Source organism: Saccopteryx bilineata, chromosome 5 (assembly GCF_036850765.1).
Source record: "Saccopteryx bilineata isolate mSacBil1 chromosome 5, mSacBil1_pri_phased_curated, whole genome shotgun sequence".
Lineage (NCBI taxonomy): Eukaryota > Metazoa > Chordata > Mammalia > Chiroptera > Emballonuridae > Saccopteryx > Saccopteryx bilineata.
In genome coordinates, this window is record NC_089494.1 from 77,573,574 (window position 1) to 77,598,769 (window position 25,196).

The window sequence follows — 25,196 nt, forward strand, 5'->3', positions numbered from 1 at the left end:
ATCCAAAATTTGTCAAAAGATTATAAACATCTAATAAGTTAAGTTAATAACTATTACTTTGTTGCTTGCTTGAATTGTCAAGAATGATAATGGAGTATTAAATATTAATATAATTGTATCTCATTTCTAACAGTTTTTTTATGTGTTTTGAATATATATATTTATTAATATTGCCACTATTTTGTTTTATAGTTTCTAAAGTTAATAGCCCTTTTAAAGTTTTCTTAGTGATTTATGGTCAGCCCCTAAATGGAATTTCTTATAGGAGAAATCCAATTTGGAATGTAAAGTTATCTTGCTGGGATCTTCAGACTGTTAGTTTCATGATTGCTTGCATCTATTTACCTTTTTGTTTAGATTTTTGAGGAAGATGCCCACTACCACTGTGCCCTAATGCTCAACCACCGAAAGTCACCTTTTACTGGCACATGGAATTTTACTTCATGCAGCGAACGCCACACTGTGTCTCTCTGTCAGAAATACTCAGGTATGGATTATTATCTAGATAACTATGGTACTTTATGATGTTAGATATGTATAGTACTTTTTTTACAAAAATCATATAAATTATTAATTTCATATTCGCTCTGTGAGTCAGGTTATGTCTCAAATGGAATGTGATTTTTTTTATTATTATTGCCATACTTAATTAAATATCAAAATTAAGTATCAGTGGAATTTGTTAATCAGAGTGGTCTAATGATAATAAGTTATGGTTGAATTTTATTCTCCTTTCTACTATGGCATTTTTCAGATTTTACTTTTGTACAGTACATAGAGGGTTTCTATCATGAGAAGAAGAAGGTAAAAGTTTAATGTTTTATTTTCGTTCAGTATAAACATTCACAGTTAAATTTAGCAGTAAAGAAAAGATGCGAGGCATTTAAAAGTGGATTAGTATGACTTGCTACAATCCAAATAAAACTAAAATATATATTTAAAAATAGGAATCATCCAGCCCTGGCCGGTTGGCTCAGCGGTGGAGCGTTGGCCTGGCGTGCGGGGGACCCGGGTTCGATTCCCGGCCGGGGCGCATGGGAGAGGCGCCCATTTGCTTCTCCGCCCCCACCCCCTCCTTCCTCTCTGTCTCTCTCTTCCCCTCCTGCAGCCGAGGCTCCATTGGAGCGGGGATGGCCCGGGCGCTGGGGATGGCTCCTTGGCCTCTGCCCCAGACGCTGGGGTGGCTCTGGTCGCGGTGGAGCGACGCCCCCTGGTGGGCGGGGCGTCGCCCCTGGTGGGCGTGCCGGGTGGATCCCGGTCGGGCGCATGCGGGAGTCTGTCTGGCTGTCTCTCCCCGTTTCCAGCTTCAGAAGGATACAAAAAAAAAAAAAAAAAAAAGGAATCATCGATATTTTTAAAAGATATTAAATTGTTTGCATTGATGACAGTAAGTTTTTAACAAATAATTTTTTTAAAAGCTTTGTTAGATAGCGAGAATCACAAGTAGGTAGTCTATGTGCTTCTGAAGAACTCTTTGCTAAATTAAGCTTTGCTCGTTTACTCTCACACTTCTTAGTAACTGCTCTTTTCAGAAAACAGTGTTTTAAATATATCCTCTTGTGGTTGGTTTTGTACATTTTTTTCATGGGAAGTCTCCCACATGAAAGCTTTGTAATGGAACACCTCTTATTGAAGAAGTTCAAACAAAGGAGGTATTTGATACCAATCTGAAATGGTCATCTTTTTGCATGCTACTTTTATTGATAGATCAACTACAACAGAATTTTCTTCTGATTTTAGAAAACAGATGTTAGGATTCATACATTTTCCTTAAAATATATAGAAAGACATGCCAAGTTCTCTCACCCAAAATCTAACATAAATGAATAGATAAGTAATATGTAAAGTACATTATCTTGGGGAAAATTTTTTTAAATGTCCTATGATTGGCAGAGTGGGTGATTCTTGTGGGGGTTTTTTTTCTTTCACACACAGAAATTGAAGGCAGACAGACCTTACAGAATACTTCAGAAACTGTAAAGTATCTAAACAATCTGTACAAAATAATCCTGAAGACCATGACTTGGTCCGATGCTCTAAGGGAGTGTCAGAAGGACAACATGCGCCTGGTGAGCATCACAGACCCCTACCAGCAGGCGTTCCTGACCGTGCAGGCGGTTCTGCGCAACTCTTCCTTGTGGATTGGACTCTCTAGTCAAGACGTAAGTTTTCAGTCCCAACTGCCAGGATTGGGTGAGGGAAGGTGGCATTTTTTATTGTGCACAGCTTCCCTCATGTCAGACCAGCAGGAATCAGAACTCATAAAACTTGACTTCAGTGAAAGAATTTCAAGAAGTATGTAATTTTTAGTGGCAATCGGCATTCCACTGATGAAAGATCTGGACTTTTACTGTTTGATTAAGAAAACATTCTGGGACATATGTAGCTGATCACTTCTTTTATTTATTTCAATCAAAGACTGAGCTGGAATCAGGAGCTGCCATGTCTCCTCAGCCAACAAACAGAAGAGAGGAAGGGAAGGATTAAAAAATCAGATGGGGCTGGATGTGTAGAAGCACTGTGGATGGTGTTGAATGGTCCTTTTTATCCCTTTCAGAATCAGCAGAGTGCAATGAAGCCACTCTAAGAAGAGATTAGAATAATATTTTGCCACATCCTAAATTAAGCCCTGAGTCTTGGGTACTTCTCATTCATTTCATAGCCCAGCAAGAAAGGCTGGTCTCCTATTAATTCCCAACACTAACCTACATACAGGTAGAACAAATGGGAGTATTTATGCTACTGAACCTTTTGGTTGTAATTAATAGGGATTCTTTTAAAGATGAAAATCAAGAAAAATTCTAACAACTATACAAGTCCCGAACCAGCAAAATAAATGGTACAGAATCTGTGCGCTAAACTTTTCTTATTTTAAAAGCCCCTGAAGTCTTCTCTCAGTGGAATTGCTTTTCATTGTTGTTATTGTTCATTGTTTAAACTTTCTCCGTGTCGTTGTGCAAGCAGGGGCACTGAGAGCCTTCTTCGACTTGCTCCTTGTTTCTGGCCTTCCTTATTCTACAGTCAGGTCTACTTGGTTCTGTCCCTAAATGATGTGGGAGGTCAGAGAAAAAATCAAACCACCTTTGTCCCTTAGTTGGCTTATTGAATGTTTCTGAACTGATCCCAGTAGGGATTTTTAAAATAAAGTGGTAGTGTTCCTCTTAACGTCACAGGCCATTTTGCCTCTTTTCTAGGCCTTCTATGTAGCTTTGATAATCTGCCCGCAGGGCTGGAGTATAAGGCTGCATATGTTGTGCAGTACATAGAGGGTTTCATTTGCAAAGATTGTGATGTGAACTTTGACCCCTGTGTCTGCACAATGCAAGACTGGTGAAGCCCTGGTTAGATAAATGTCACCTAGACCAGTATTCCTAGTTCACTCCCAGCTAGAGGGAAATTGGCAGAGTAGGAGAGAGGAATGTGTCCATTGCCTTATGAAGCGGACCTAGGTTATGTATACCTTAGCATAACTTTCACCAGACCAAGATGGCTGTAGGGCTGCAGGGAGAAAACATGATCGAAGGCGATTCAGTCCTAGCACAGCCCAGAGCTGACCTGGAGAACAGACCAGAAGTCACCATTATCTTTGACAGACTGTGGGTTCATTACCATCAGCAGTTACCAGTAGCTCATTTAAAAGAAGCAGTATTTAGAAATTACTTGAAGAAGAGTTTCTCCAAGACTCTGGACACTTTAAAATGTCCCCCCAAGTCAAGCCCGACCAACTTTAACTGCTTCTCCAAACCTCTCACTATCAGTTTCTTCATACATTGTTTTTATTACTTTCTCTTTGGTGTTTGTTATCGTGTGAAACCTATCACTATGTCTCTTGTGAGGGTAGTAATAAATTATTATATTTCCTCATTTCAATCACCTTAAACCTTTTGAAACCAAAGCAATATTGTCACTGTAGAAAATTTGTAAAGTTATAGTAAATTAAAAGAAAATATTTAAATTAGCTGTAATCTCAGTAACTAGTGATAAATATGGTTTTATCTTTGGGTATACATCCTTCAAGTTATTTTCCTACATACATGTATTTATTTTTAAGATAATTGGGGTCATATTGTTTTGTAGATTTTTCACCGCTTAATGATTTCGGTCTTGTTTTTTATTCTATTTTTCAGTCTTCACTGATGTTTCTGTTTTTTCCTGGCACTCTTTATTTTAACAAATTCTATGTACCTGTTTATCCTGTGTTTTCAGAAACTATCTAAAATCTTTGGAAAATGACACGGAAATATAACTAAATAAAACTTGACATTAAAAGCAGTTTGAAGGTTTTAAAAAATTATAAACATGGTAGCAATAATATCAGATTATTAGTTAAGAAAAATGATACTGGCCTGACCTATGGTGGTGCAGTGAATAAGTCGTCAACCTGGAACACTGAGGTCTCTGGTTCAAACTCCTGGGCTTGCCCATTCAATGCACATACAGGAAACAACTACTAGGAGTTGATGCTTCCTGCTTCTCCCCTTTGGCCCCTTCTTTCTCTCTCTCTCCCTCCCTCCCTCTTTCTCCTTCCCTAAAAATTAATAGATTAAAAAAAAAGAAAAATTATACTGGCCTGACCAGGCAGTGGCGCAGTGGATAGAGCATCGGCCTGAAATGCTGAGGACCCCAGTTCAAAACTCCGAGATCGCCGGCTTGAGCGTGAGCTCATCGGCTTGAGCACAGACTCACCACCTTGAGTGCAGGGTCACTGGCTTGAGCATGGGATAATAAACATGACCCCATAGTCACTGACTTGAGCCCAGAGGTTGCTGGCTTGAAGTTCAAGGTCGCTGGCTTGAGCAAGGGATCACTGGCTTGGCTGGAGCCCCCCAGTCAAGGCACATGTGAGAAAGCAATCAATGAACAGCTGAAGTGCTGCAAGGAAGAATCAATGCTTCTCATCTCTCTCCCTTCCTGTCTGTTCCTCTCTCTCTCTCTGTCTCACTAAAAAAAAAGAAAAAAAATTATACTAGTGTAGGAAGAAGTGAGTAATCTAGAGATAGAAGACTAAAGTTTCTTGTAAAAACTCATGCAGAAAATGATGTTGACAAACAAACAAACAATCCAATAAAAAAATGGGAAGAGGACATGAACAGACACTTCTCCCAGGAAGAGATACAAATGGCCAACAGATATATGAAAAGATGCTCAGCTTCATTAGTTATTAGAGAAATGCAAATCAAAACTACAATGAGATACCACCTCACTCCTGTTAGATTAGCTATTATCAACAAGACGGGTAATAGCAAATGTTGGAGAGGCTGTGGAGAAAAAGGAACCCTCATTCACTGTTGGTGGGACTGTAAAGTAGTACAACCATTATGGAGGAAAGTACGGTGGTTCCTCAAAAAACTGCAAATAGAACTACCTTATGACCCAGCTATCCCTCTACTGGGTATATACCCCAAAACCTCAGAAACATTGATACGTGAAGACACATGTAGCCCCATGTTCATTGCAGCACTGTTCACAGTGGCCAAGACATGGAAACAACCGAAAAGCCCTTCAATAGAAGACTGGATAAAGAAGATGTGGCACATATACACTATGGAATACTACTCAGCCATAAGAAATGATGACATCAGATCATTTACAGCAAAATGGTGGGATCTTGATAACATTATAAGGAGTGAAATAAGCAAATCAGAAAAAAACAAGAACTACATGATTCCATACATTGGTGGAACATAAAAATGAGACTAAGAGACATGGACAAGAGTGTGGTGGTTACCAAGGGTGGGGGGTGAGGGAGGACATGGGAGGGAGGGAGGGAGAGAGTTAGGGGGAGGGGGAGGGGCACAGAGAACTAGATAGAGGGTGACGGAGGACAATCTGACTTTGGGCGAGGGGTTTGCAACATAATTTGATGACAAAATAACCTAGACATGTTTTCTTTGAATATATGTACCCTGATTTATTAATGTCATCCCATTACCATTAATAAAAATTTATTAAAAAAAAATTAGAGCAAAATTAAATGAAACAAAAAATAAAAAGACAATAGAAAAAATTAATACAACAACAACAACAAAAAAAAAAAAAAAAGAAAATGATGTTGGCGACTAAGGCATATATATTTACAGTGTCTGCAGTGAAGCAGTTCTGGGAAATGAATATTCCAGAGTGTGACTGGCAGTAAGTCATTCAGGTACATCAAAGTGAAAGTACATAGGAGTAGAGGAAGTCAGGAAAGCTTGGGAACTGGGTGACTCACCCACATGAGCATAGATATCCCTATTTCAGTAGTAGGACCAGGGGACAGAGCAAGATATGGGGCATCTCCTTAGTGAATGTCAGGGAGGAGCAGGTGGACCAGAACCTCAGTGACTGTCAGAGAGAGGCGAGGAATGTGGGAGTTTACAGTGATTGGAAGGGCATAAACCTCAAAGGAAATGACTGCGGGAGGTAGAAGTGCCTACCACCCCGTTCTCGTAGCCCTGTGGTATTTGACAGTGGAAAAACAGGGGGCCTTTCACTCTGTGTGGATGCTGAGAGGAAATTATTCTCGGGAAAGACAAATTTCAATTAAGCTCAAGAATTTAGTACATAGATATGTATAGTCTTAATAAAGAGATTTGGTACTCAGTAAGGACAGGGAGGGTGTGGGATGATTTATCTACAAGGAATACAGGTTCCAGAGGCCCAGGGACCTGGGTTAGTTGGGAGAGCGGCAAAGGGGGCGGAGTCCAGGGTGGTGCAGAGTACAGGTCACAGCGCCAGGCAAAGGACCACCGGGAAGCCACGTGGTCTGAGGATTAACTGGACACAAGTTACAACCGGAACTCTGGTGGAGAGCAGTTCAGAATGAAACATTGCTGGTGTCGAGGCTTAATCATATCTGCTATTTATAGTTCACTATGGAGACTGTATGCGGCCTCTGCCCCATATTCCAGACAAGCCAATGATAGAGAATTTCCTTGGGCCTCAGGAACGCTTAGCTCTGTGAGTCACTGTGGAAGTCCTGGGGCTCTGGCAGTGCTATGGGGAAGCTCAGACAGGACTGCCTGTACCCCACAATCTATCCTAGACTTCCATGCCTCTGGAAAGCCTCCCTCCAAACGAGTGGGTGGTCAGACCCTTGACAGGGTGTAACGACAGATGCTCACAGACTTTGAGGGCACAATAGAACATAGTGATAAGGAAGCATGTCCCCAAAGACAAGTGTGAAAATCGTGTGTGATATCCACGAGATCCGAAGGATTAGGAGGAAGGGAGCTAACACTGATGTAGCTTTTTGTGTGTATACCAGCTAGCCACCGAGTCATGTAGTTTACATGTCATGTCCTCAATTCTAGCCATGAGGTTAGGCGTCACATCCATTTAGTAGCTGAGGGGATGGAAGCTTGGTGAGATAAACTCACAATCAAAAACTAGTAAGTGTTCTGGCCGGAGAGCTTGGTTGGCGAGAGCATTGTCCCAAGCGCAGAGGTTGCCAGTTCAATCCCCGGTCAGGGCACATACAGGAACAGCTCGATGTTCCCCACGCTCTCTCTATATATATCTTTCTCTTTCTCTCTATCCTTCTCTCTCTCTCTCTCTCTTTTCCTCTCTCACTGAAATCAATTTTTAAAAAAAGGAACTGATAAGTGACCAAACCAGACTTCAAAAGCAGGTGTGTTTTGCTCCGAAGCCCATGTTCTATCCTGACTACGTGTTGTCTTTAACTTTATCAATGTTTATAGTGGTCCTCACTCTTAGCTTTCTGATTTCCAACAACCAGCAATGCCAATAGTGTGTGAGGCAGCACAGTGTAATAATTCAACCCATGAATGCTAGAGCCTGACCACCTGGATTCGAGCCTCAGCCCTGCAGTTTATATTCTGCGTCACTTTGTCTATGCTACAGGCCTTCAGTTTCCTTGTCTGTCAAATGGGTATAATAGTACCTATCTCATATGATTGTTATAAGGACTAAATAGGATAATATTTGTAAAACACTTAGAACAGTCCCTGGTACACAGTAAGTGCTATGTAAGTATGTGTTAAGTATAAGATAAAAGTCATTACATTGACCATGAGGGCCAAAGCAGTACAAAAGGGACGTGAAGTATTGTCATTTGAAATGTATTTCTGCTCCTGTAGGATGAACTCAACTTCGCTTGGTCAGATGGGAAGCATCTTGTATTTAGTCGCTGGACTGAAAATAATGAGCAACTTGAAGACTGTGTGTTTTTAGACACTGATGGATTCTGGAAAACCTCTGATTGTGACTCTAGTCAACCGGGTGCTATTTGCTACTATCCAGGAAGTATGCTACGTTCAAATATTTTATTTCTTAAATCACTATTCAGTCTCATGAGTTGTAGAATTTGAGGGGAGTGGTTTTGTGAAATCTGGTTTTGAAATTGTAAAGGAATTATAATCATCCTTTTAACAAAATTGGTAGTAAAATTTTGTACTCAAGAATTATTATATATTGAATATTTTATTATTAATTTGTTATTTTAGATGCATTTCATCTTTGTCATCTGACAATAGTAATTGACCTTTTAGTTTTAAGTTTCCATTAGCCTCATTTTGCATGTTTTCTATTTATATTGTTATAGAGAAATCTTACATTTTGGGGAATGTTTTTTATTCATTTTAGAGAGAAGAGAGAGAGGAGGGGGGAGAAAAGGGGGAAGGAGCAAGAAGCATCAACTCCCATATGTGCCTTGACCAGGCAAGCCCGGGGTTTTGAACTGGCGACCTCAGCGTTCCAGATCCATGCTTTATCCACTGAGCCACCACAGATCAGGCTGTGGGAATGTTTTTATAATTCTTATCATCAACTAAAATTTATTCTATGAGTCACTGTTAAGATTCATTTGGTTGTAAGTGACAGCAACTCACTCAGGTAGCTTAAACAAAAAAATAATTTTAGATCTTCAAACATGGAGATAAGCTAAGCCTCATGAGGAAGGGGAATGAGCAACTGCTGCTGTCCTCTGCCTCTCCTTCCTGTTCTCTGTGGGTCTGCACTCTCTGCGCACTTCCTGCTTCTCCACGTGGGGCCCACGGCAGCTCTGCACCTGTCACTTAGAACCATCCCTGGAAGAGAACTGTCTCTGAATGCCACTTTTCAGTTTAGAGAGAACTTGAAGGACTCAGCTTGAGTCAGGTATGCGAGCTGGGGCTCAGTCAGAGGAAAGTGGTTTTACAGCGGCAGGGCGTCCACCTCTGTGGGTCTGAGGAAAGAAGACACTGCTTCACAGACAGGGACAGACTGGGAGCCGAGAGATGCTGAGTGGTCTCTACTGTATACTAAAGCAGCTTGACTGGCTTTGAGTAGAGCATATCTGTACTTGCATCCTCTTGAATGTATGCCCTTTCCAGAAAATTGGAAAAAAAAAAGCCATAATCAGACTTTCTAGATGTTGGATTTTAAACTATTTCTGTTTGCTTTGGCTAACGCGCTAACTTATTTAGTACATCAGATATTTCATTAAAAAGGTTTTTTAAAGTTAGAGAAGGTATCAGCAACCAGACACTTAAAGACGAATTCTCAAAGTTGTAGTTAGATGCCTATTATTATGATTGTATAGTTTCTCTGAGGTGGCCTTTGTGTTTGAAGTTTGGAGATGCAAGAAGACAGAAACTACATTTAACCAAATAGCACCTCGTGTTTTTACATTCTTCCAGTCACTCCACAACAGGGGAAAGAAAATTACTGTGTTAAATAATTTTTTTCCTATGGAAAGCAAGTTGAGAGGTCACGTTGTATGGAGCATAAACAGAGCAAGCATCACCAGGCTATTATTTTTTGGTTTCCTGAGTATTTCCTACTAATCAAGTCTAATTACTAGAAACAGGATTTAACATATATATGAAATCAGTATTCATAGAATTAATTCCTTTCTCTAGATGAGACTGAGAGAGAGGTCAAACCAGGTCACAGTGTTCTGTGCCCATCTCCTGTTTTAAATACTCCATGGATACCATTTCAGAACTATTGCTACAATTTCATGATAGCAAAGAATATATATATGGCAGCAGCACGAGATGATGTTCATTCTAGATGCCAAAAACTGAGTAAGTATATTATATATAGCCATTATATATTGCATTATGCTCATTTTAAAGACTCTTGCCTGAGTAGAACTATTTCTAATTAGCACTAGTAACAAGATATCAAAAATATTCATCTTCTAATGATCTACATTATCCATGACAACGTATTATAATTGTTTAGTTAAAATGGAAGGTATAAGTAGTTACCATTTTCTTTACCTGTTCATTAGTTAACTAGTATGTTTTACACATATAAACAAATTAGGTTCTATTTAACAAGGAAAAGGAATGACAATAGCAGAGAACTAGATGTTAAATCAAGCCAGCCTGTGGGCAAAATGAAAATAAATTAATCTGAGTGGTCAAAAACTTAGAAAAGCCACAAAGAAGCAGCTCTGCTTTAAAAAAAATACACATTTTACACTTTGAACACTTTTCAGATATTTTCTATGACTTCCACTGAGGATTTGAAACTTCTGAACAGCAAACCTATGAGTTTTATGGAAAGTTCCTATGGAAAATATCAACCCATTATCCCCAAAACTTGTGCTCAGTAGAACACTAGTCTTGAGAGATGTTTTACAGAAAAGGAGCCTAAGAAAAAGAACAAGGTTAAGAAACACTACAAACCATTGCTTCCGGTTAGAGATGATTAAATATGTATTTGCAATATACTCTAAGAGTATAAGCATAAATGAATAAACAAACTAAGTTGATTCATTTAACCAGCGTTCTTATCCATGTAAAACTTCCTCTTTCCTGAGGAACTCCTATTAATTCCCTGAGGTACACACTAGGAAATATCAAACTTGTTTAACCCTAATATATATAAGGGTGATCTCTATCTTGTTGCCCACCCAAGAGGTTCGATTTATTGTATAGTCTTTGACAATGTATCATTAATATAGATGGATTTGTACCAACTCCAAATAAGCTTTAAATGGGGAGAAGTGAAATGTATAAGTTTAAAATTCTCTACTCAGCTTTTAGCTTGTCACTATTTTGTAAGACCCAATTTAACATCAAAATGTTTAAACCTATTCATTTTAGCAACAAGACAGTAATTGACATGTCTTTCTTATTTTCTGCTTTTGTTTAAGTTTGGGAGTATATTAAACTATGAAATAATTTTCTAAATCAAACAAAATAAAGTGTTTTAGGTAACTAATTGTTTAAATTATTGACTCTTTTATTTAACAGATCCAAAATCACATATTCTGAGTATTCGAGATGAAAAGGAGAATAACTTTGTTCTTGACCAACTTCTGCACTTAAATTATATGGCTTCGTGGGTCATGTTAGGTATAATTTATGAAAGTAAGTTGTAAAGCTACTCATTTTTTCTATTTATATTCATACTTCATTATAAACTACTTGTTTATCAAGGTATAAAAATATAGTTCTTTAAAGTATATGTTTATCGATATAAAAAAATTATAATTATGCCCTTAGCATAACAGATAAATATCAAGACAGTTTCTTTGTTTTTACTCCATTATTAAAATAGCTTTACCACCAAACTTGGAGTTAAATGGTAGAAAACAATTTTCTGTCTCTACTCTCCCCTGTAGAAGTTCAAATCCAACTAAAAATGATCACACTCCTGTGTGAATCTCCAGTGCTTAGTTCATGTCTGTACTGTGTATGTGGGATAGTGAGAACAGAATTACACTTCTAGTGATGTTGCATTTTGGAGTTTATAGCATTGGCTTGGGATTTACATTAGGAAAATGAGATGCATAATGTGACAATGGCATAGAATATTTGAAATGGGACAATTCAAATACCACAAATCCAAGATATAATTGCTATAAAAAAATTTTAAACATAGATTCTAATTATAGAAGAAATAAGATCAATTTAGAAAGATTCTCAATTAAAGATGTCCTGAAAATTATCTAAGTTTTGGAATTAGAGAAAAGAAAATCACTCTGGGCAAAAAGCATCAAAAGTATGCACTTACCCCAAAACAAGGCCTAATAAGGGGCACAAGACAATGATAGCCAGAGGTAGGGTAGGAAAAGAAACTAAATGACTCAAATCTGACCGTTTAAAATTAGCCTTCTCTTTGCTATCTAACCTGTCTTTCTTAGAGTTGCAAAGGCATTTCTTAAATGATTTTGGCTTGCAAATGAGTTAATGAAAATTGATCTCTCAAGCAATAGACAAGACTTGGATTGCCAGTTGAAGATGGGTTCATCATGGTGAGACTTAGTTGCCCAAGTCTTTTTTCCAATGACATTTGAATACCCTTAAATTTAGAAACAAAAAAAAAAAGTAGGGAGAAACTAGGTGGAAAGTTCCCAGGCTTCGCCTGGAAGTGACTAAGGAAACAGCTGTCTATTATGGAGCAATGGAGACCACACCCAAGATGTCGTTAGAGACTTCAGTTGTACCCTCCCATCTACTCTGTTAGTTATCAAGAACACCTGAAAATGTATTCTATATTCTGAAAGGCATTTTCATATCTCTAGACTTCACTTTAACCATCTCAAATTTTAAAATAAGATGTCTAACAAAATTTCTATTAAAGTATATAGATACATGAGCAACATATAGAAAGATGTTTCGGCACAGAGCAAATTTGGTTTAAATCTAATTCATACTGGTTTAATTTATATTCACAGGCTTTTTTAAAAAATTACTTTGATATACTTAAGTAATATTTAACTGTATATACTGCTGATCCAAAGGATTTTTGTTTTTAAAGTTCTAACTTTTCAAAATTAAGGCCATGAATAGAAATTACTAAGAGAAGCCATGTGTTAACTGAAAGATAATCCAAGTCAGTAAAAAAGTGGCCCTTTTGTATAGCAACTTCAGAAATACACCTTTGCCCGTTGTATTAACCAGAAATTTGTAACTTCAGCATTTAGGAGGAGGGACTGGGAGACATGAGATGGTAAAAAGCAGTGAGAAAGAACCAAATCACGTGTGCAGCATTTCTAGTGCTACATTGCTGCAGGCAGATGTTATAATGCCGTAGGAGAGGATGACCAGTGAAAGGAATCAATAGCAAGGTTTAGGTATAGATAGCAGCGACAGCTCTCGTCCTACCAGTTTGTAATTTTAATAAGGCTAGCAGTTTGCTTTCCCAAAAACTTTATTGAGATATAGTCACATCCATAGAATTCAGCCTTTTAAGGTGTATAATGGCTTTGAGTATAGTCAGAGAGGTGTGCAATTATCACTAACCCAACCAGAAACACCATACCCATTAGTAGTTCTTCCTCATTCCCTATCCACTCTCCCAACCCTCAGCAACCACTGAACTATTCTCTGCATCTACACATTGCCGGTTCTATACATTTCATATAAATTATTTCATACAGTATGTGAATTTTTTGTGCTATCAACATTCATATACAAGTTTTTATGTGGATATATGTTTTTATTTCTCTTGGGTATATACCGGGACTGAAATTTTTGGGTCTTTTGTTTAATCCTTTGAAGAACCGACAGTTTCCCAAAGCTGCTGTACCACTTTCTGTTAAGGGTTCCAGTTTCTCCATAACTCTGCCAACCCTTGTTGTCGTTTCTTTTGTGATTCTAGCCATCCGAGTGGGTCTGAAATGGTATGTCATTCAGGTTTTTCATTTTATATGCCTGATAATGGAAGCATTTTATTCATTACTCACTGGTGATTTGTATGTCGTCATTGGGGAAATCTCTATTCAGAGCCTTTGCCAATTTTTTTAATTTTTTATTATTGAATTCTAAGCATTCTTTATATATCCTGGATATAAGTCCCTTGTCAAATAAATGACCCACAAGTATTTTCTCCCATAACTCTTTTGATAGTATAATTCGTAGCACAAAACTTCTAATTCAAATAAAGTTCAATTTATTTTTTTTATCACTTGTGCATATCTAAGAAGGCTTTGCCTACCCAGGTTCATAAAGATGTACTCCTGTGTTTTAAGAGTTGTGTAGTTTTAGCTCTTAAATTTAGATCTATGATCAATTTTGAGTTAATTTTGTATATGTTGAAAGGAAAGGGTCCAACTTCATCTTTTTGTATGTAGATATTCTGTTCTCATAGCAATTGTTCTTTCACCATTGAATTGTCTTGGCACCCTTGTCAGAAATCGGTTGACATAAATGTGCACAATTGTGTATGGTTAGGTCCAGAGAAGAGATTTCTATCACTAGTTTTATAATACATCTTTTTAAATAAAATGCATTCATTTTTCACTGCAATTAAACAATAGATGATTGATAGATAGATAGATAGATAGATAGATAGATAGATAGATAGATAGATACCGGAGCAAGCCAGAGATGAATTGGATATAAGTGTCTTTAATCAAACAACCAGCAAACTGGAAAAGGTAGAGAGCTTTGGGTCCAAAGACTGCCTTCACATTGTTGTTCTGCTGACCCTTTTTATATGATTCAGGGGCTGTTAGTAATGGTGCCAAGAGCAAAATCTGTACAGTTGGTCACATAGGGACCAGGGTGGTGGGTGTCCTAAGGCAGGTCAATATGCTCTGTTCTTGAGACAGATAATAGATTGTCTGCCTTCTTCCTGATCGCTGGATTCCCCCCTGGAGGCTGAGTGATTCAGACGGTCTGTCTTCTTTCTTAACCTCTAGGTGCCTCTCGATGCCTCTCAGAGGTGTAGGTTTCTGGCCTTGTTACTTTTCTCAAGGACGTGGATCAGGTCTGAGCACTACACAGTCAGGGCTGTGGACTCGTGCATTTGAACTGGTTTTCAAGAATTGATATCCAGACTGGAGAAGCAGTCCCACTGGCAGCGCTCTGCCTGAAGGAAAGAAAACACTCAAGACAATCCTACAATATAGAATGAAAGATTAGTGTATTGGAAAGGTGTCTAATGTTTGTTCCCTTGCAGTAGGAGAAATGAATAGTTAATGAAAGATTATAAAATGTAAAGTTATTGCAAGATGGTGGAATTATAAATTTTGACATGCATATTTATTTATAATTTGTACTTTCCAAATAAAAAAGAAGCATATGTACTGTTATAGTTCTTTCGGAGGGATTCACATACTCATACAGCCTGTTAGGGAATGGAGAAAGAAGAAAGAAATGTGGAGATTGAAATATTAACCTCATAACTGTAATTCAAGTACTGAATTAATCTCTAAGCATGGAAAAACTGTTTCTTCTCTAGATAATTCTCTTATGTGGTCTGATAAGACCATGCTGTCATATACACACTGGAGAGCAGGAAGACCAGATGTAAACAGTGGGCAGTTTTTTGCTGGCTTGAATACTGATGGCTTCTGGGACATTCAGACTGCTAATGTGATAGAAGACCTACATTACTTTCATCAGCACAGCATTCTTGCTTGTAAAATTGAAATGGGTAAGTATACTAATGTCGAGTTTCCACTCCAGGCGTAGAGAATAGAAAGCCATTGGCTCCAATAGTCGGAATCTTGCAATTGAATTTTCTGAGTGCCTCCTTCTGGTTTAGGAATATGAGAGGTGCTACAGAGGTTCCAGAGGAAGGAAAAGACTCCATCCCTGGTGTTGTGTTCTCTATCTCAATGAGTAAAATGTAGTCAGGGAAGCCTGACCCGTGGTGGCACAGTTGATAAAGTGTCGACCTGGAATGCTGAGGTTGCCAGTTCAAAACCCTGGCTTCCCTGGTCAAGGTACATATTGGAGTTGATGCTTCCTGCTCCTCCCCCTTTCTCTCCTCTCTCTCTCTCTCTCTCTCTCTCTCTGTGTGTGTGTGTGTGTGTGTGTGTGTCTTTCTCTTCTCTCTAAAAATGAATAAAAATCTTTTTAAAAAATTTTAAATGTAGTCAAGGAGACACATTAAATTCTATATCATTGTTTTATGTAGCTAAATCTTAGCTTATTTGGTACAACATAAAATTTATTAGAGCCCTGGCCGGGTTGGCTCAGCGGTAGAGCGTCGGCCTAGCGTGCGGAGGACCCGGGTTCGATTCCCGGCCAGGGCACACAGGAGAAGCGCCCATTTGCTTCTCCACCCCTCCGCCGCGCTTTCCTCTCTGTCTCTCTCTTCCCCTCCCGCAGCCAAGGCTCCATTGGAGCAAAGATGGCCCCGGGCGCTGGGGATGGCTCTGTGGCCTCTGCCCCAGGCGCTACAGTGGCTCTGGTCGCAACATGGCGACGCCCAGGATGGGCAGAGCATCGCCCCCTGGTGGGCAGAGCGTCGCCCCTGGTGGGCGTGCCAGGTGGATCTCTGTCGGGCGCATGCGGGAGTCTGACTGTCTCTCCCTGTTTCCAGCTTCAGAAAAAAATGAAAAGAAAAAAAAAAAATTTATTAGGAAGTCAAAATAGATCAGTGAACACAAGGAATGCATGGAGCAGGTGAAACTTGTCTGCATCTTGAAGGGTGGATACAATTTTTATAAATAATAAAGTATATTTAGGTAGAGTTTTGACATTCCAGGCTAAAAATGAATGTCTCTCAACCTTGCCTAATTCCTTTTTAAAAATTCTTTTTAAATGCATGTCAGTTTTAAATTTTTCACAGCTTAAAAACTGTTATTTTATGGCCACTCTGCTGTGAGCCCTCTGCTAGTACTGACCCTATCACAGCACAGTGATCTTCTCTCTTCACAGTGCTGCCCAGTAACTTCTTGAAACATCGTTTCCGTCAACAATCACCAAGAATTTTCTGTTACAGTTCATTTGAGTCCATGTAAGCTTTTGAGTCTTTTTAGAAACCACTGTCGCCTGATCATGTGGTGGTGTGTAGTGGATAGAGCATCAACCTGGGATGCTGAGGACCGAGGTTCAAACCTCGAGCTCTCTAGCTTGAGTGCAGCTTGAGCGCGGGGTCTCTGGCTTGAGCTCAAGGTTGCTGGTTTGAGCAAGGGGTCACTGGCTCGACTGGAGCCTCGTGGTCAAGGCACATCTGAGAAGCAATCAGTGGGCAATTAAAGTGCCACAACTACAAGTTGATGCTTCTCATCTCTCTCCCTTCCTGTTTGTCTGTCTGTCTGTCTTAAAGGAATTTAAAAAAAGAAGAAGAAGAAAAAGAGAAAGGAAACACTGTCTATTCTAGAGTTCTCAGCTTTCTCCCAGTCCCCATTTTTCTCCCATTCTTGGCTCAGTACAGACTTTTTCTGCCAAGCTGATCTCTTAATTGTCCCATGAATAGGGTATACCCATCCTCATTTGTACTTTTATTTATGGGGGTGTTTTTCTTGCCAAGAAGTCTTTCACCTTCTTTCTGTTTTTTATATCTTTAATAAACTTTTCATTTTAAAATAGTTTTAGACTTACAGGAAAGTTGCAGATAGTACCTAAAGTTCCCATATATTACCATAACCAGTTTTCCCTGTTGTGTACATCTTACATTAGTATAGTACATTTGTCACAACTAGTAAACCAAAATTGATAAATTATTATTAATTAAGTCTATATATTATTCAGATTTTCTTAGTTTTTACTTAATGACATTTTTCTGTTTGGGATCTCATTCAAGATACCATATTACATTTAGTCGTCATGTCTCCTTAGCTTCCTCTTGGCTATGACAGTTTCTCAGACTTTTCTTGTTCTTGGTGACCTTGACAGTCTTGAGGAGCACTGGCCATGTATTTTGTAGAATGTCCCACAGTTTGGGACATTCTTTTCTCATGATGAAACTGGGGTTATGGTTTTGGAGTTTATGGAAAACCACAGAAGTAGTGTCATACTCATCATAACATATGAAGGGTGTGCTACCAACATGTTATCACTCTAGATTTTAACCTTGATCATGTGGCTGTAGGTAATGTTTGTCAGATTTCTCCACTGCAGTCACTCTTTCCCCTTTTCCTACCATACTCTTCATAAGGAAGTCACTGTACTCAGTCCACACTTAGGTAGTGGAGAGTTATTCTCCACCTTCCTGAAGGGGGAAGGGGAGGATGTATCTACATAAATGATTTGGATCACAGGAGTTTTGGCTGTTCTCCCCCATGTTAAAATTTATTCAGTAATTTAATAAGTCAGTCAGAGAAAGAAAAATATTATTTTCTTTCGGAGAACGGAACCAGTATGATTTCAATTATATGTGGAATCTAAAGAACGATGTAAACATACAAAGCAGAAGCAGACCCATAGAAACAGAGCAGACTGCTGGTTGTCAGAGGGGAGGGGCTGGGGGACTGGGTAGAAAAGATGACAAGAATGAGAAGTACAGATTGGTAGTTAGAAAATGGTCGCGGGGATGTAAAGTTCAGCATAGGGAATATAATATTGGAATAACTGGATGGTGTCAGGTGGGTACTGGAAATACCAGAGGGAACACTTTATAAAAGTATATGCTTGTCTGACCACTGTGGTGTACACCTAAAACTAATTCAAAGTAATATTGAATGCAAACTGTAATTTAAAAAAATATTGTCATTTATTTATATCAGTATGGACTCATGGTTATTTGTTTCTTATTTGGAATATAATCTTATATACTATATTATTTAATATTTTGCTCAAATTGCTACAGCGTTAGTCATTGGGAGCTCTCTCACTTGGCTTCTGTGTCCCTTTGAAATAACTTTGTCTTTGTGGTTTTGTTATTGTTGTTATTTGTTTGTTTGATTTTAGCTTGTTTTCTGGTTACCCTATTTATTTTTAGTCCTAAATTCACCTAACCTAACATCTGGAGACCTAATTTTTCCAATAGGCTTTCTGACTCTTAATTCAGAGGAGTCTCTCCCTCTCTGGTCAGTTACACATATTCTAGTGAGTCATGGTTTTGCCCTCCACTTCAGATGTTGTTTTTTTCTGTACACAAGTCATATGTGACCTCCTTAAATGAAAAATGATGTTTATGCCATTTTTTTAATCAACCAGACTACTAGAACCTTTAAGAGCCTATTAAATGTGCCATGGCAATAAGAAAAAATAAAGTATGCATTGGACCCCCCTTCTTAATAAGAAACCCAGTTTTGTTTTGTTTTTTTGTTTTTTGTATTTTTTTGTATTTTTCTGAAGCTAGAAATGGGAGAGACAGTCAGACAGACTCCCGCATGCGCCCCACCGGGATCCACCCGGCACACCCACCGGGGAGCGATGCTCTGCCCCTCTGGGGCGTCACTCTGTCGCAACCAGAGCCACTCTAGCACCTGGGGCAGAGGCCAAGGAGCCATCCCCAGCGCCCGGGCCATCTTTGCTCCAATGGAGCCTCGGCTGCGGGAGGGGAAGAGAGAGACGGAGAGGAAAGAGAGGGGGAGGGGTGGAGAAGCAGATGGGCGCTTCTCCTGTGTGCCCTGACCGGGAATCGAACCCAGGACCTCTGCACGCCAAGCCGACGCTCTACCACTGAGCCAACCAGCCAGGGCCAAGAAACCCAGTTTTATTTAACTTTTGATTTGATAGTATGACCAGTCTTACCCAAATTTGTATTTTAAATATTTATAGTTTAAGTTTAATCACTAACACTTTTCATTTAAATATAGTTGACTACAAGGAAGAATATAACACTACTCTGCCACAGTTTGTTCCATATGAGGATGGTATTTACAGTGTTATTCAAACAAAAGTAACATGGTATGAAGCATTAAATCTGTGTTCTCAAAGTGGAGGTCATTTGGCAAGTGTTCATGACCAAAATGGCCAGCGCTTTTTGGAAGATATCGTAAAGCGTGATGGATTTCCACTCTGGGTTGGGCTCTCAAGTCATGACGTGAGTATTATTTTGTTTTCCAGAAATTTTCCAAATATGTTAGAGGTTTGGAAATTTGAGTATAAAATATCAATTCAAAGTATAACATTAGATTAAGTCCTGGGACTCAATTTGCATAGCATAATGCTTTATCTTTTCACAACATAGAACAAACGGGAAATTATATTTGTTGAGTACAGTACAACAAATGGCCGGCCTGCAGCTGCCGTAAACACTGCCAGGGCCCAGCACAGTGATAACTCAGCTCGCTTCTGTCATCTCTTTGGGCGAGGCCAGTGAAGAGCTGGGGAAAGGGAATAGCACGGAGTCAGAAAGCCTGAGTCTCGCTCTCGGGGCATAGTTCTCTTCTACGTGTTGGGACCAAGGGCTAGTTATTTGACATTTGGACGCTTATTCTCTCATCTCTGAAAGTTTGAGTGATAAATATTTTCCTTAATCTAGGATTATAGTGACAATTAACATAAAAATAGATGTAAGGTGCCAAGTAAAATTCTTAACGTTAAGACTAATAAATGTATATATATATATATTTTTTTTTTTTCCACTTTCCTCCTACAAATCAGCACTATGTATGAGTGATCTTCTGCGGGTAAACACTTTTTTTGCGTCGCTATTTGAGTCCTAATAATCCATCTACCTATAATGATGTCTAGTATAAAAAATAGACATCTATTAAGATTAAAATTGAATATCTAATTTAAATAATCTTTAAAACAAAGTGGAGAAAATAAAATAAATGATGACAAATTAGTTATAGAATCAAGGAGAAATCAAAGATAATCCTCACATATGAGGTTTTTGGGAAGTATTTTCATCTTCCAGCCCTGCTAATTGCTGGCTTCTATAATATGAAAAAAATGTAGCCATAGACACAAAACTCTAAAACATCAAAAACAATATTTAGAATAATATTCATATAGGAACTATAAATCTTTAATTGTGTAATTTGCATGTCATTTAATTTCAAGTGTTATATAAACTCATCCTTAAACAGAATGAATTTAAAGACAGTGTCAAAACTCTTGTCTCTGGATTTAAAATTCTACTTAAATTGTGCCAGAGCAAATGTCTCAAATCAATGCATCAAAAGTAAACCCCTGATTTTACAAATAGGTCCAGGCCTACAACACTTGTGAGCAAATAATTACCTCTCTGTTCCAATATTTCTTAAAGTATCTATGTTCTTGTTTATGCTCTTTTCCAAGTCACATATCTAGATTCAGGTTATCTCTATAATTCTTAAAACAGGGAACTGGGTCAGATTTTGAGTGGTCTGATGGCCGTGCACTTGACTACATCCCATGGAAAGATAAACAGTCTGCTGGGAATTGTGTGCTCTTGGATCCAAAAGGAGTTTGGAAACATGGAAAATGCAACTCTATAGAGAATGGCGCTATTTGCTATAAACCTACAAAAGGTAAGATATGATTTAAAATAACTGTGCATTTACTAAAATATGACGTTTGTGTTATGCATTTGTTTAAGTATTCAAACAAATTTTTATAGATTTTAAATAAGGTTTATTCACAAATCCTCTAAAAATAATCTTGATACTTTGTGAAAAGGAATAGAGACAATATGCCATTCTGAGAATTGGCTCTCAAAGACATTCAGTTGTTCTATCACCAGTAAGTGTTAACTCTAGAATTTGAGAGTTTTCATTTCACTTCCCAGAGTTTTCAAAGGCTGAGGTGCTGCTTTTAAAGTGTTCCAGAGCATGTAAATTTGGGAAATGCCTCCAATGGCCAACCATGTTGGTGGCTGTGAGAGTTTCTGTAGAAAGAAGTCGGTTGCACTTTGTGTAATTAAGCATTTTCTGAACTTACATGATCCTTAAACTCTGAGGGGGCTGGACTGGGGTTCGTTTCTGGTGGGCAGAGCATGAGCCTGATGAAGACCGGGAGGCCAGACCAACCGGGAGCCTAGACCAGCCGGGAGCCTCAGAGGAGGCTGGCAGGCCGAGGCCCGGCGGCGGGGTGGTCTTGGAAGTTTCTGGTTCTCAGCGCTTGCCGTGGTTTCTGCTCCCAAGAATCCTCAAGAGAAGATGCTACATTAGGAACTGAGCAGTTTCAGACAGAGGAAAATGTGAAAACCCTGCCTAGAGAAACACATAGAAACAAATCAAGAACAATGATATCAAGAGTGAGGAATAAATGCACAATCAAGAGCTGACATCTCAGTTGTTAGGTACAAAAAATAAATATAATTAAAAAACAAACAGAATACATGAGAAATATGATAAAGGCATGCAGAAACAGAGAGGACATCTCTGTGAGAGAAACAGCCTTTACCGCTGAAGAGGGATGACAACATAAACACAAATTTAGTACTGTGCTGAGGCGAGTAGTACACCCCCAAAAGTAATGTCCACTCAGAACATCAGAATGAAATCGTCTTTGCGGATGTATCTCCCCATGTATAAGAAGCACAGTTTTGCTAAAAATTTGAGGTCTAAAAACTGGGTGCATCTTATACAGTGGCTGTAGTTTTTTACTTGCATTTCCTGCTTGTTTTTGCACTCATTGTTGAAAACAGTGATTCGTCGCCAGACACAGATGAGGACAAGCTAATGGATGGGAGTTTTGACAGTGATGAGGAGTTGTATGAATTTTATGATGACTAAAATATGAGTTCAATAACTTTATGTAAAACTTTTTGTTTTTCAAATTTCGGGACCCAAAATTAAGGAGTGTCTTATACATGGGAGCATCTTATACCTGGGGAAATATGGTAATTAACTAAGATAAAGTCATACCTGACTAGGATGGCCCCACTTCCACTATTGTTATCCTTATAAGAGGAGAGACAGACACACAGAAGAAGAAGGCTTCCTGACGACAGAGGCGGAGATTGCAATGATGCAGCTACAAGCCAGGATTGACAGCAACCACCAGAAACAGAGGGAGGCATGAAACACGTTCTCCCTCAGAATCTGGCAATGAGCTTTGATCATCAGTCACTAGGAGACTTACCCAGGAGTTATCAACTGTCAAATTGGTGTGTGTATTGAGTTGAATGCCCACAGAAACGACAGTTTCAAATAGGGACATTTAATGAGATGTTTTAAAGTCGGTCATTTCTTTTCTGTGAATTTTTACAACTGCCTCACATTTTTATAGCCAAAGAGGTATCCTCTCATACATCCTCATCGAGGTGTCCAGCAGTAAAAGGAGATGAATCACAGTGGATCCAGTACAAGGACCACTGCTATGCATCTGACCAGGCATTGCACACTTTCGCAGAAGCCAAACTGTTCTGTTTAAAACTTGGTGAGTTGAAATTTGTTAATTTTCTTTGACTTAATGATTTAATCATTGAAATTTTTTAAGGAAGTAATTTGAAACAGTCATCATATTTTTAAAATATTTTTAAAGCAGTCACTATAATAGCATTATAACCTAATTAATTACCCAGTGATGGGGAAGTGGTTAAGTATTTTATGATATATGACCTCAATTTAATATTGGAATAGCCATTAAAAATTTTAAATCTTAACCTGACTGGCAGTGGTACAGTAGATAGAGTGTCGACTCGGAATGCCAAGGTTGCCAGTTGGAAACCCAGCCTTGCCAGCTCGATCTCATGGTCACCGGCTCAATACTGGGGTCGCCAGCTCAAGCCCAGGTTTGCTGACTGGAGCACAAGGTCACTGGCTTGAGCACAGGGGTTGCCAACACAGTCCGGGGATCTCCTGCTTGAGCCTAAGGTCACCAGCTTGAGCTCAGAGTTGCCAGTTGCAGCAGTTTGATTCCCAAAGTAAATATGAGAAAAACTCAGTGCACAGCTACGTGGATCACCAAGTTGATACTTCTCTCTCTCTTTCTCTCTCTCTCTCTCTCCCTTCCCCTTCCTCCAGCTCTCTCTTCCCTTCCTCTCCCTCAAATTAAAAAAAAAAAAAGCAATCTAAGAATAAGTACATGGAAAATAGGAGAAAGTAGAATGAAAAATTGCTAGATGGATTGTTGTGTGAAAATACTGACAAATGAAATGGTTTTAAATATAGCTAGATATACATCTGTGGCCATACCACCCTGAGCATGCCCGATCTTGCCTAAATATAGCTAGATATGCTTAGATGAAGGACTAAGAGGTAAATTTTGTGTAAAGTTGGTTAAGTAGTAAATTTAAAATAGTAGATTTTTCCATTACTTAGTTATTAGTAAATAAGCTTAGCCAGACCAGGATAACAAAATCAAAGTGGCCTGGGTTGTTCACCCATTCCTCAGTAGCAGTGGCTCACATCATCTGAACATCATAAGGAACAGGACTTTCCACCTTCTGAAAGAGCCAATTTAGAAAGAGCAGCAATGATAGACTCTCTTACATGACAAATTTAGCTAGTAGTCAAACTATAAAATGACTGCTAGGAGACCTTGGGTCACAGTTTAGTTAGAGAGATGGCATTTACCTCATTTATTTTTCTGACTATTGTAGAAACACTGGACAGATTTTAAAATCTCCTTGTTACTGCTTAACTACATAATAGAAACTATTGTGTGGGAACTGTTCTGTGATGTGATTTTATAATAATAATAATATATTATTATTATATATATATAATATATATATAAAAAACACAGGTATACATACACGCACATACATTTAGATAGAAGATGATAGATAGCTAGACAGATAGGTAGATAGGTCGGTAGGTAGGTAGGTAGATAGATAGATAGATAGATAGATAGATAGATAGATAGATAGATAGAAGATAGACAGATAGATAGACACACATACCATGATGGAAATTTTGTGAGCTATATATTTATGTTCTGTAAGTCAGAAGCTTCTTGATTCCATTTAGGATTGATTTTCTTTTTTTTTTTTTAAGTTCTCTCTTTTTTTTTAAATTTTATTCATTCATTTTTAGAGAGGAGAGAGAGAGGGAGAGAGAGAAACAGAGAGAGAGAAAGGGGAGGAGCTGGAAGCATCAACTCCCATATGTGCCTTGACCAGGCAAGCCCAGGGTTTTAAACAGGCAACCTCAGCATTTTCAGGTTGACGCTTTATCCACTGCGCCACCACAGGTCAGGCTAGGATTGATTTTCAAATCTGGTCATTTTATGTCTATCCCTTGCCTGATGCTGGTAATAGCACTATGTTCTCCATGGGTTTAAGGCAACATCAAATTTCGAGAATATTCTCTCTTTCAATTCCATACTATAGTTAGAAACTTACAATGGGTATGGCCAAATGGACACATGTATAAAATAACATTAAGCCTGACCGGGCGGTGGCGCAGTGGATAGAGCGTCGGACTGGGACGTAGAGGTTCCAGGTTCGAAAACCTGAGGTTGCCAGCTTGAGCGTGGGCCCATCTGGTTTGACCAAGGCTCACCAGCTTGAGCCCAAGGTCTCTGGTTTGAGCAAAGGGTCACTCAGTCTGCTGTAGCCCCCAGTCAAGGCACATATGAGAAAGCAGTCACTGAACAACTAAGGTGCTGCAATGAAGAACTGATGCTTCTTATCTCTCTCCCTTCCTGTCTGTCTGTCCCTATCTGTCCTTCTCTCTGTCTCTGTCACACACAAAAAAATAGAAAGCTAATATTCTCCAATATCCAAATTTGCTTTAATTTTCATTTTAACAGAAG

The 25,196-nt window shown here is 38.8% G+C and overlaps 1 protein-coding gene across 6 annotated transcripts in view; it reads left to right on the plus strand.

The window, feature by feature from the left end:
- The window catches only part of LY75 (lymphocyte antigen 75), a 155,501-nt gene that overhangs the window by 68,411 nt on the left and 61,894 nt on the right, over positions 1-25,196 (plus strand). For all 6 annotated transcript variants that reach the window (XR_010731885.1, XM_066279502.1, XM_066279505.1 and 3 more), the window contains exons 24-32: positions 358-487; positions 1,936-2,162; positions 8,079-8,244; positions 9,840-10,007; positions 11,187-11,303; positions 15,124-15,318; positions 19,379-19,605; positions 20,854-21,022; positions 22,725-22,874. Coding sequence is in view for 5 of the 6 variants with exons in the window: in XM_066279502.1 (XP_066135599.1) it covers positions 358-487; positions 1,936-2,162; positions 8,079-8,244; positions 9,840-10,007; positions 11,187-11,303; positions 15,124-15,318; positions 19,379-19,605; positions 20,854-21,022; positions 22,725-22,874 (1,549 nt within the window). In the remaining variant the exon portion in view is untranslated. The remainder of the gene's footprint in view (positions 1-357; positions 488-1,935; positions 2,163-8,078; positions 8,245-9,839; positions 10,008-11,186; positions 11,304-15,123; positions 15,319-19,378; positions 19,606-20,853; positions 21,023-22,724; positions 22,875-25,196) is intronic.